The 11,449-nt window shown below is 37.3% G+C and overlaps 1 protein-coding gene across 2 annotated transcripts; it reads right to left on the reverse strand.

The window, feature by feature from the left end:
* Window positions 1–2,451: 2,451 nt before the first annotated feature.
* LOC136256305 (uncharacterized) lies at window positions 2,452–5,215 on the reverse strand. Of its 2 annotated transcripts, none has more exons than XM_066049235.1 (2): window positions 5,141–5,215; window positions 2,452–5,029 (listed from the first exon to the last, which is right to left on the reverse strand). In XM_066049235.1, exon 2 carries the CDS (start codon window positions 5,018–5,020, stop codon window positions 2,546–2,548), a length of 2,475 nt encoding a protein of 824 aa, XP_065905307.1. In that variant the 5' UTR covers window positions 5,021–5,029; window positions 5,141–5,215; the 3' UTR covers window positions 2,452–2,545. The 2 variants fall into 2 exon arrangements, with proteins under 2 accessions (XP_065905307.1, XP_065905308.1); XM_066049236.1 differs by having other exon boundaries at window positions 2,452–5,093; window positions 5,141–5,202.
* Window positions 5,216–11,449: the final 6,234 nt, after the last annotated feature.

An 11,449-nucleotide genomic window follows, 5' to 3' on the forward strand; every position in this document is an offset into this window, starting at 1 on the left:
CACAGAGAGTTTCCACGCAGATCCCGAAACTGATGTGGCTTCTTTGGCATGCAGGATCTATAGTAGTCAACACTGAGGTGAGTTAGGGGTATTTTTTCTACATTCAATCAAGTTTTGATATTAATTGACTCTTCCTGTATTTTACAGGCTTTGTAGCCTGTATATATAGTTAACTGCAACCTTTAATAAAATTGTCAGAGGATGCATGCATGGTGTAATGGTGTTTCTCTGTGCAATTAAATTAAGTTGTAAAGGTACTACTTTATAGTGTGCACGAATGTGTGTTTAGCTGGTGTAGGTGAAACAGTTGGAGTGAACAACCTTAATTCAAATGGGATGTATGTTGTAGTGACTGAAAAATGACAGCACAGGCTCCCTTCCTGTTATCCTTACAATACATATGTATTAGAGACTTTAGTATACAAATATTGGTTAAATCCATGCAGTAGTGAATCCAGAGGTGGGCACAGAATGAATGTACATACCCTTCTTTCTCACCCTTCTCCTGCAACCTGTTTTTGTAAACTGCACATGCATGCATGTGTGTGCATGTGCGTGTGTGTGTGTGTGCGTGCGTGTGTGTGTGACGAATAATAATCAGGACACTTTCAGTCAGTCCCAAGGTGTAACTGCAGGTTTCACAGTATAGTCCCTAACAATTAACTCTATTCCTTATAAAATTATTTGGTCAATGATCACATAATGAGGAAGGATGTATTTCAAAACTTGTGGTAAAAACATGATTATTACACATGACTTCATAAATTTTCACCAGCAAAGCAAAATTCATGTATTTACAGTATCGAATCAAACATGGGTTGGAGAATGACTTTAGGATTGTCAGCAGAAAAGATGGCCCACCCCTATAGAACTACATATGGTTTGTACAAAAATGGCATGAAAATGATAAATCCAAGAAGAAATCCTATATATTTATGCAGCAATTTTTCCTCAAGATATATCAAGTTGTGTGAATCCATAATATTCTTACAACTTAGATCAAGGACCATTGTAATAGTAACCACCTTTATGTGTTTATCTGAATGTAGCTTCAACTATTGGACGGTGAGCTATAACTTAAAACTGACATTCCTCTACAAATGTTTCAATATAGGCAACCGTGCAAGCTGCTGGTATTCCCAGAGACAGTTATATGTTGTGCCTGTGACTTTAAAGAAAATACTATCAAGTCCCTTAATACCATGTAAGAATTGTAGTCATTAAGTTAATACTCATCACCTCTGAAGAAAAAGCACCATAGACATCTTTACAAGGCATAATATTATAGTCATGCACAATGTCTAACATGAATGGTCATACAACCCTAGCTAGCTGTCCAACAAACATCTGTATATGGTCAGCATCTATACAGCTATAATGTGTAGTAAGACCTACTTGTGTTATAACGTTGCAACCTTTTTGTGGTCACAAAATTTTTGCACACCTTACCTTCCAGAGGATCTTCTGTGCAAGTAGCCAAATTTCCTGCCATTTTATGGTCTATGGGGTTGAACGTACATATCTAGTCAGGGTGGTATGAAGAGGGTGTCTGGGAGGACAAAGGGTTGTTATTATCAGGAGCTTCACAAGTGCTAAAGGCGCATATAAAAGTTCCTGTTGTTATATAAAAGAAGACCACTAGAGATGAATGATGACAAGTTTATTGGATAAAATATGGGAGGAAATTCACAGCACACTGAAATCTTCATCCTTGCAAGCACCAAATCCTCAAATTTTGCAGCAAAAACAAAAACAAAATCACTTTGTGATAAAAGCATCATTTTTTCTGTGAAAGTTTGAGTAAATGGTTTTAGATACAATGCCACCCAAGGGGTTCACAGCAACATGCATGCAGATTTTGACTGACATGATTTGGAACCTTTACTAATATTTTACTGTTTCTGCATTTAATTCCTCACGCCAATTCAGCAATTCTTGCAATAAGGCAAACAAGTAAGGAAACATGGAGAAACACTAAGATTTATAGGATTTTATATAATTTTTGGTTCCTGACTCCAGAATCAAATCTCAATTACCATCAAAATGAGTTGTGAACCCCTTAATGGGACTTTTAAAAATGATGCAAGTTTTTGCTATACTGCCCATGGTTGGAAGACATACAACTTGATATATACACATTATGGGAGTAACAGTGATCCAAAAGCCTTACATAACAAAATGTGTAGTACTTTCAAATTACATCCTCATAGTGTTCAAACAACAACATTAGAACTGCATGTGCATGAAGCAACTGTGATCATTAATTATTACAAAAAGCAATAAAAGATTGATCAGACAAGTATTGTATCCATAAATATAATGACAACATGACAAAGTAGCTTTCCTTATGTATCATCAGCAATACAAATTTGAACGCTCACAGTAATTAAAAATATGTACACCAACACATACATTTTGTAGTCGTATCAAGAGTCCATAATATGTTCACCATTGCTGCATTATAAGTATTATGAACTCTTGGATGTACACTGTAAATATCAAAATATCAAAATATAATATAAAAAATTATACACTCCATATATCACTATAGACTAACTGGCTTAGTAACACTCGTAGGGAATCCAGTGTAAGAATCATGTGAAGTTTGTCTAATGGGAGACTTGGTTACTGACTGAGCATTCATTGCAGCAATATGTGTTCGTAATCTTGTGATCTCAATTTCAAACTGAGTTTTCTGCATTCCCCACTCCTTTGCATTAAGCTGTAGCTGTTCTTGTAGTGCCCTCACTCGTGCTTCACTTCTTTTAAGGTTATCTTCCATGCCAATATCAGAGATAGGCACAGCACCAGTACTCTTCAATTTCTCTATCTGCTCAACAAGTTTAACATCATGCTTGTGTTTGTTTACCTCCTCACTAAAGTCTTCTTCCAGCTGCCTTAGTTGCCCACGCAGTCTAGCATTTTCTTCACTCAAAAACACTTTAGCATCTCCTGCTCCTTGCTGTTTGTGTACTTGCTGCTCTAGTACAGCTTCAAGTTTATTAATAATAACTTCTCTGTCTTGAATAGTCTGCGAGTAACGTTGATACTTCTCCACTTTGCCCTGCAGCTTTTGCAACAACTTTTGCTGAGCAGTATGTGCATTTTGAAGTTTAAGGTGTTCCTTTTCCAAGTCATTCTTTTGTATGCGTGTGTTACGTAGGGACTGTACCTCCTGTTTCATAGAAGCATTGCTAGCTGACAGTACTGTGTATTTTCTGTAGAGCTCCGAGAGCTTGTGAATAAGTTCTAATTTAGAGCAACCTTCCAATTCTGTAGCATCCACAACAAGAGTACTCTCACTTGAGGATATTATTTGTTGAAGACGAGTCACCTCTTCACTTAGTCTTGCATTCTCTGACCTCAGCCCTAAAATATCTTCTCCCATGCGATGAATTGCAGCCCGATATTCCTTCACCTCACCAACCAGATGAACATACACATCATCCTCTGCAACTATTCTATGTGGAGGTGGTCTAGTATTTGGAGACGTATTGCTCATGTCTCCGTGGATATGAATAGGTGGTTGAGGAAGAACATTTACCACAGCTTCAGCTGATGGCAATTCATTTACAGGTGCACTTCCAACTTCTGGTAGCTGATCTAAGTCAATACGTGCATTCAAGAATTCGTCAGAGTCATTCTTATGTCTAACCACAAAGTCAAACTTCTTAAGGTGGCCACTATCACTACTTGTGTCATCAATGTTTGATTGATGCCATCTATAAGGCTGGCCCAGCTTTAAGCTAGCAATGTTAAGAGAAAGGGATGAAAATGAGGGAGACTTCCACCATGCTTTTGTCTGGCCTTGAGGCACACAGTAAAACAACAGGTGGAGTGTATCGTGTTTGATACTGTCAGCAATTGGAAAAAAATAATATACAGGGAAAGCACTGCATGGTTGAGAAGGAATGACAGCTAATTGACCGCCGTTATCAGTGGTCAATATTTTATCAAAGCTAACAGGTGTGAAGGGAGGTTTATCAGGAATAAGTGTAGAAGGAAATGAGTCTGTACCAATCAACCCATACACTACTATTGTATGGTGATTGAATTCTTCCTTTGTTTGTAAGTCAAACATTTGCAGCTCTACCCCAACATATCCTGAGTAGTGTTGCAAGGGTGGACGTAGACATACACTAAATATCAGAGAGCCCCACCCACCAATCAGCTGCAGAGGAACATGCAAATGAACAGTACTAAATGGAGGAAAGTTGTTCAAAGGGTAGGACAAAGAAACCAGTAGCATACCACGATGTTGGTCAGCAAAGTGAACCTCCAGAGTATTATGGTTGACATGGTGTGATAACATTATAAAACTTAATATTGACTGCTGATCTTTAATAGTGTGTGAGACTTGACCCAATTGTGCGAAGTGCTGTGCATTGTTGGTCGTACTCAAACAAGCTAAGGATACAAGAAATTTGTGTGAAATACCCTCAATGGTATGATAACAAACTTCAACAGTGGAATGGGCATCCGCAAGTAGTGTGGAAGAAAGCAACTGTTCTTGTTGGATGCTCAGTATTTGAGTAAAGTTTCCTGCCGTCTTATTATCGGAATGAGGATGAGCTGTTAGGGCTGGTAATGATGCCTGTAAATTGGTAGTTAACGGTGATTTGGTTGCTATCTTGACAGTAATGGTACCAAAATATTTCTCAAGTTCTTTACATTCTGACAAAGCAGTCATGATTACTGATTGTGAAATAACATTGCTGCCACTTTGAAATAGTTCAAAACGATGACGATTTTCCAGATGCACTGTTGATGATCCCTTAGCTATTACTACTGTGGACTTACCATCTTCAGCAACCAAAAACTCTACCACTACTTTAGGTGACAGCTGATGAAACCGTAAAATCACTTCACCGCAGTCCTTTGCAATAGTTGACAGGCTGCAGTTAATTTGTAAGGAGTCGCTTGTTTCATTGGCATATTCAGAACTGACTTGCAGTACATAATACCCAAATTCCAATAGTCGTACTTCGCTTATTTGCATCGTGAGTTCCATGTCGTACATAGGTGAGCACTATACAGAAACAAACATCACCATGGATGCGCTTTGCCACACCTCGGCAAACATAATACAATATCTGGTAAGATGATTAGTACGAAGATGTTACACTTCACTACAACGTACCTAGAAGCGTGCGCCTTGTTGGAAACGTTGAAAGACCAGCAACTGAAAACCAGGCCTAGCGAATATATTCGATTCATAAAGCGTGTGGGCGGAACGAACAAGAGTAACTTAAAGCGTCCGGGCTTTCTTTTCTGTTGGTGTGATTCAGCAAATATACCTGGCACCTAGCTGATGCCGCTGAGTAGGGACGGGAAGACGGTGACATGCACTGTGTAGATGTTTATGGGGTGTCTATGGCCTGATCCCCGGGCTTGATGGTGCACTGTAGCCGCTAGCTGCTGTAGAGTAGGGAGTGCTGGGTGATCATGGCGCGAGTATTAAGTGTTACTTTAATATCTTAATTTTTTTTCATTAGGTCATACCAAATTAAGCAGACTACCTATATATACATGACTAATACAACTGAAGTCAAGTACCTGCATGACTTGTCTTGAATTGTTTGTTCTTTTGTAAAACAGTTGTAATAGTTATTTATGTATGTTTGTTGAGTGTAGTTTTATTTGCTGTGTATTATGTGTACTCTAGCTAAAACTGATTGTTTTGTTAGACGTTAGCTATATGACTGCTCTATTAGAGTAGCTATTTCGATCTTTAAAAGTTAAAGTCCTTCCGAAATAAAGTGATGGAGCTCCATTTCTTTCCCCTTTGCTACTACACCTGTTACTGGAACACCCTCCCAGAACATATTGTCACATCACCAGACTTGGACAAATTCAAAGCACTTTTATAGAATTACTTAATAATTTAACTAATCACTTGCATGTTTACATGTACCATATACTCAATTCTGAGTCCTGTACATTACAAATAAATAAATACTGTTAGCACAATAGTAAAAGTCTACAGCCATATTAGTACTCTTTAAGAGATCACGTGATTTGTTTTTGGGTTTGCCAAAACATTGAATATCTATGATCCACCACATCCATGAAACATAAGTTTAATTTGTTATGGCTTTACTTACTGAACTAGCTTTTAGCTATAGGAGTCCAGGGGTGTGGTTGGGATTTGCTGAAAGGAACATGTCCTGAGATTGTCATAGACACTACCAGATCACTACTCCCAGTTCCCTTTAAGACTCTGCCCAGTTGAGTATAGAAAGTCCTGGTTCAAATTGATTAGAGATGTATATGCAAAATGCGCCCTTTATTTTTGACTTAAGGGGTGACACACAGACACTCACTGTAGGTAGATCTACAACCGCAGTCAAAGTTAAGATCAAGGCTGCTAAAATGGTGCCAAGGAAAATCCCACAGTATAAATATCCATCACTAAGTCACAGGTCACACACTGGAGAATACTCAAAACCATAGGTCAAAGTGAAATTTCAGTTGGTCAAATTTTTGACCACGGTTGCAGATCTACCTACAGCACGTGTCTATGTGATACCTCTAACTGTATCATCAAGAGTTAATATTATTAACCCCTGTGTGTGCACCTAACTAGCTATAGGGTACATAGAAGTGTTGTTGATGGTAGTTTTACTTCAATGTCATACTGAAACATGAATTTCTTAGCACACTAGTCTCCTCCTAACCTAAGTCCCATTTTTGACAAAGGAGCCTCCCCTCTTGGCAATCAAAAAAGTTCATATCTTGGTTCAGATATCTTGTCTTGCCTGACTCATTTTCAAATCACAATGTGACAAACATCCAGTGCCTTGTTAATAGTCTGCTTCAGCGTATACTAATTTTGGATGTAGTTTTTTGCCATTTTCATATATGCATGTCAATATGATTACAGATATGTTCTACCAAGAGTTCATAATTTATGATTTTATATATATAATGTATACTCTTGGACCTACTGATAGCATGCAGTTATTGTATGTTCAGGGGAACAGCAAAACCTATATACTGACTGATACTAACTCCGTATTTTACTCTGTACTGCTCTGCAGCTGTCTTAGGACTATTATTCAAATTCTGTCAAGATTTGCACTGTAGTAGACTATACTGCTATGACCACTGATCTATACTTTTGCCGCTGTACTTAAACTTTTTTCCAAGATAGAGTAAGACTGAGTAAATGCGGAGTTAGTATCAGTACATGTGTTTTGCTGCACGTGGGGGTGGTTTTCTAACTGGTTTCTGACTCCAGTATAGTGAGGTGACTCTTGTCCATGTGAGGGAATAGCCATGATCAGTCGTGCTGTCACATTTAATAGTGACTGTTTTATTAGAGTATATATACATCAGGCACATGTACCTCAGCAGGATTTTTAAAAACCAGTTCACTTTCACACACCTACAACTTATCTAAACAATTTTCAATAAAATAACTCTAGAGAGCTAGCTAAGTGTTCTAATCCAAAACAATCAAGGTATGAAACAGGGTAATATTGAAAATATGTGATATTAGTCAAAGGTTACAGTGACCAAGAAATGGTTACAAATGTCAATTACTTTGTAGCATTACAAATATTATTATTGATTGGCATGACATCATTGCAGCCATTGATATAATCTTTTTCACACAATATCCTAATTTTGGAAGGTTGCACCCCCTTTTGCAGCTTGGCTGTTTAGATGGAGTTTGACTTGTTAAACAATATTAATGGAGATAATTTTTGCATGTTTGACTCATTATGGACAATGATTACCACAATAAACATGGCTGGTTCGTGTGGTCTACAGAACCTTATACACAACAACTTAATCATCTTGTATCTGCAAGATATCTTGGCAGTTACATCTGGCTTCCATCATGGCTACAAAGGTTGGTTGTCTACAATCACTGGACTAGACTGGTGGACTGTACCGACCCTTTTCCCTGCAGCTATATGCATCAACTACCAATGGATAGAATAGCAAAACAGTTAACTGTCACCACTTAATTTTGATCTCAATTTTGTATACTTAAAGGATACATGGTTACGTAACTATACTATACAACATAAACATAAGTAGAATGGTAGTCATATACAATGGAGATTATGCCAAGAGAGAAAAGTTTGACTGTAAAATGGTAAATAGATCTTTCATCATTTCAGTGATGTAGCTAACAACTGCTGATCAGAATTCAAAACTGATTAGCAAACAATACCTGCTCAACTAATTATTGTTGAGCTAATTGCACACAATACTAACATGAACAAGCAGTGCCAAGTAGTCAGGTCTACCTGCATGGTCTGTATTTAATGTAGCAATATCTACAACCAGTTGGTCAATATGTGCTGAAAAAGAAAAATAACTTGAGCCTATAGCTAGTAGTCCCCAGCCAGTCCAGTGATTGTATACAACCACATAGGTTGTACCATTTCCAGTTTCCATTTCCACTTGCCCAGTTGTACAGGGGTTTTCTAGTTCTTGCAACACAGAAGGAATAAAGGATATGACTTCCTTTAATTGGCTAAAGAATACGTCCATATTAGGAATAATAACAGTAAACAACCAGTGAACTATGCATGTCTGTGGCTAGTTATAACATATAAGGAGCCATACCACTTTGCTCTCCAATAATGTTGCAAGAAATAATAAATCCTTAATTGCAATAACAGAATAATACAAAAATCTGTCAAGAGTGAAACACTAATGTACAAAGGATATTACAAAAGCTTTACATCCTCCAAGAGCCCTTTCTAGTTCCTTCAAACAGTGCTTGTTGTCCATATAAAGCTCTTTTCAGTCATCTGAAAGAAATAAACTGCCCGCATTCAGAGTTCTGACCACCATCAACTTTCAATATCTTTCATGGTGCATGGACAAATTCATGCTGACTGTAATTGCACTCAATTATATCACTCGTTTTAATCCCAATAAAGTACATGCACCATTTTGTGTTACTAACACTGACCTAACAATTACTTTTCTGTTTACTAATGCACAATTATCTTGCAAGAGTTACAAGCCATTGTGTAGCAACATTCCCCACGGGTTATAGCTACTGTTGACTCACGACGCAACAGTGATGTGGTTGACACTGAGCTTCACCTCCAGGAGATATAATTCGTTTTACAGTGATGAATCGTTCCCATGTTTAACCACCATAGAAAAGGTGACTATGAAGCTATGAATTGACTATTTCAATGGGAAGAACTTATTTGTAGTGATAGTATAGAAGCTACTTGGGATGCTGACGAATAATGCTATGGTCCAATTTGTTCCTACACCTCAACTCCCAAAACCAACAATTCTCCTCCTTGGTAGATGAAAAGTGTTGCTGAAGCAATCAAAGCTAAACATACTACTTTCTCTAGATATAGTATAACTCTGACTAAACTATAAAGCTAAATGGAAGAATGCACTGTAAGTACGCAATTGCGTGTATATGATTCCTATACACATGTTTTTGCATGCATGTATGAATATGGGCACACACAACTGCAAGTATCATAATATTCACTGTAAAGTAATTTGTATGCAAAAATTATTTTTATTGAAAGTAAATTTTAAAATGAAAAATTTGCAAAAGACCGAGTCACATAAATCAGATTACATGAAAAGTTTTATCAAGATTATTTTTACTGCATGGTTTGGAAAAACAGATAACACAACAATCACTTAAATTGATTTGCTTGCATGCAATTAAGTTAGCTATATATATGTAACACTGACTTTTCTTTCCTACTAGAACAGATATAATCAAACCGTAACTTTCAGTTTTTACAGTGAAAATTAAGGAGACTATGTAGTTGGTGGCAATTACATAAATAGATACAATCCTTAAGTGAAGGTCCCTGGAAACCAAATTTTTATTTTCAAACAACTATACCGTAGGCGGGGAAAGTTACGCGTGGGAAAAATTTCGCGAATTTCGCGATTACAGTAGCTATCGCGAAACTTTTATGCCGGTTAGCTTCTACATGCACAGTAATAAATTATCAGCATCGTGAAACTTTTACGCCGGTAATACAAATGTGCAATTCGCGAAACTTTTCCCACGCGTAACTTTCCCTGCCGCGGTACTGTACTCAGTATACTTTGTTAGCAAATTATACCTCTTTTGAGATGGTCTTTCACTTCTTAGTTTAAAATGTTCATTACAAAAATATTGTTTTAAAATTATGGAACTTAATATTGATAAATATTGTACATGCCCATTGCAAAAAAACTATGATGCCTCCTCAGCAGCTAAGATTTGTGTACTAACAAGACAGGTATTTGCAGACCTGGCCACAGTTAACGGCAATCATAGAATTGACCAAAAAATCATAAATTTTATGATAATTATATTGATATATTCATCTACAATGCAAGTAGCAGAAGGAGGGATTCTAATGATACCATCCACTATTGTGAACCCATTATGGAGATGACGAATGATGCATGAAGATTGCATATGGACATACACAAACAGTAAATACGTGTAATAATCCTGCTGTACAATGGCATTTATTTTTTCCTGCAATTATGGACTAAACCCTTGACCTTTGCTTTGAATATTGCTACACAAGTTGTTAATGAATTTTACTATGCGAATACAGTCATTCTATGCAATTAACCATGCATGCACATAATTTTATGTATATTTATATAGAGAGATCCACCAATAGTAGAGGGCACGTTAGGAGGGCCTTAATGCACCCTCTAGACTACGTACTATACTGCAGGGTATCTATTTTCACTGTCCTTACAGTTCAACCGTGGGGTTCAGAAATTTCAGTTAGGGTTTGGGTTCAGCATGCATTATTCTTTATAGACTACTATCTTGCAATTTAAGCATGGCTAAAAGTCAGGGTTTTGGCAACTGACAGTTATGAAAAGTGATGAGTTCAAATTAAAACATTTTCTGCAATTTTTATGTTCACTTGCAAGTTTTACGATTTAGAGATGAATGAATGTCTGTGCATATTGCTGTTAATTCCACGCAAAAGTAACTTGGCTATTAATGAAGAGTACACTGCATCATCCATCAACATTGAATTGACCAGAAGGAATCAATTACACCTGGTGCAGTCAAGAATGAATATGGCTAACAAAAATTGAACTGACTTGCTGTATTCCAGATCAACTCTAGCTGGAAATCTGGCTGTTATTCAGTGCAGAGAACAAATGACCAGCTAATGTAGATGCTATACATGGGAATGCATCAGGACTGCATGTAGAACATGACAAGCATTAGACCAATTCTCTGATATTTGTTCATTGTAATAATACCTCCATGTAACAATAGTTGTAAAAAAAGGGGGCATGTCCATGAAAAAGTTATGTGTTGGTGGTTTGTTAGCCATAAGCAATGCTCAATAGGCATTTCAGCCCATTAAATATCGTAAACAAACTATTCAAAGCTACAGCACAGTGCTAATGGTGATGAAAGTAGGCTGGCACTAACCTCCCTAGGCAATGCTATATTTCTGCCACAAGCCTT

Source organism: Dysidea avara, chromosome 5 (genome assembly GCF_963678975.1).
Source record: "Dysidea avara chromosome 5, odDysAvar1.4, whole genome shotgun sequence".
Classification (NCBI taxonomy): domain Eukaryota; kingdom Metazoa; phylum Porifera; class Demospongiae; order Dictyoceratida; family Dysideidae; genus Dysidea; species Dysidea avara.

What these genes read in the sequence shown, in the direction of transcription:
- LOC136256305 (XM_066049235.1), bottom strand. Translation starts at nt 5,020, where the DNA reads ATGTACGACATGGAACTCACGATGCAAATAAGCGAAGTACGACTATTG.